This window comes from Tasmannia lanceolata, unplaced genomic scaffold (assembly GCF_043159265.1).
Source record: "Tasmannia lanceolata isolate RefF3 unplaced genomic scaffold, GAP_Taslan_0.1 ptg000036l, whole genome shotgun sequence".
NCBI classification, from domain to species: domain Eukaryota; kingdom Viridiplantae; phylum Streptophyta; class Magnoliopsida; order Canellales; family Winteraceae; genus Tasmannia; species Tasmannia lanceolata.
This window is the reverse complement of record NW_027518713.1, coordinates 5,338,233-5,339,475: the sequence shown is the minus strand read 5'-3', so window position 1 is coordinate 5,339,475 and position 1,243 is coordinate 5,338,233. Positions and strand designations below refer to the sequence as shown.

The window sequence follows — 1,243 nt, the reverse complement described above, 5'->3', positions numbered from 1 at the left end:
GGTTTCTAATTTTAGAAAGTTTATAAAGCAACAATCTTTTTAGACATAGGAAACCCTAGAGATGGTGTCAAGAAGCCTTTAGCTAAGTTTTGAGATGAGGATGAGAATTTTTTTTTTGATGAGTAAGCAGGGGTTAGGCAGGACCCCAACCAGGCATTAGGAAATAAAAAGAGTTACAACTAAGGGGGCTGATAAGCCAACAAGAAGGGAACAAGCTCCCAACAACAGAGAATCCAAAAGACAGAGATACAAGTCATGGAGGATTTACATTCTACAGAACTCAATGCCACTCCTATCAGTATCCAGGAGCTGAAGGAGAGCCGGTGGAGACAGGAAAGGAGGGATATCTATCCCTTTGCAAGGGCATTTCCGTTTGGATAGGAAGTCTGCAACACTATTCCCTTCTCGCCAAATGTGAGAGATTCTCCATTGGAGGAATAGAGATAAGAGCTGGTGGATTTCCTGAATACGGTGGAAGCATCTCCAAGGAATTTTAGAGATTCCATTGATCACATCAGCTGCAGATTTAGAGTCAACTTCCATCCAGATTTTGTCAATACCTAAGAATGCGGCCAGCTGCAATCCTTCAAGGACAACACGAATTTCCAGAGCAAGAATATCCTCCCCCTCCACGTTAGCAGAGAACATGGAAACAAGGAATCCATTGTTGTCCCGAATTACACCGCCAATACCACCTCCTTCCTTATCCAAAGAAGTGTCGGAGTTAATTTTAAAACACCCTTGAAGCGGTTTAATCTAGGAGAAGGCTTGAGGAGGACAGATCCTAGGGCATAAGGTACAGCCAAAATTGGAAGCTATAGAGAGATTGCTTTGGTTATCAACATCCTCAATCTTCATGCCCTGAATCTTTGATCTTACCAGGGAAAGAAGATCAGACATCAGCACTGTGTTTGGACGAGAAATATTGTGAAAAACTCACTGATTCCTCTCAATCCAGATTTTGTAGATTGATATGCTTCAAAAGCTATATAGGCCAATTTAGCTGACTGGCCAGCACCTTTAAAGTTGGTAGCAAGCCATTGCTCTTCCTGAACAAGATCAGGTTTAGGATTACGTCTGTGCCCGAGCTTCACAAGAAGAGATTTCCAGATCCATTTCGAGTAGCTACGTTGGAAGAAGAGGTGGTTAACAGTTTCAAGACCTGAATTGCATAAGATGCAACTCCTGTTAACTGATGAGTCCAGGAAAGGAAGATTATCAGTGGTACTTAGGCCGTTGATGA

General features: G+C 42.5%; 1 protein-coding gene across 1 annotated transcript; it reads right to left on the bottom strand.

Moving 5' to 3' along the window:
• Nucleotides 1-264: 264 nt before the first annotated feature.
• Nucleotides 265-900, bottom strand: LOC143859719 (uncharacterized). Its single transcript, XM_077370370.1, has 2 exons — nucleotides 880-900; nucleotides 265-702 (listed from the first exon to the last, which is right to left on the bottom strand). Exons 1-2 carry the CDS (start codon nucleotides 898-900, stop codon nucleotides 265-267), a joined length of 459 nt encoding a protein of 152 aa, XP_077226485.1.
• Nucleotides 901-1,243: the final 343 nt, after the last annotated feature.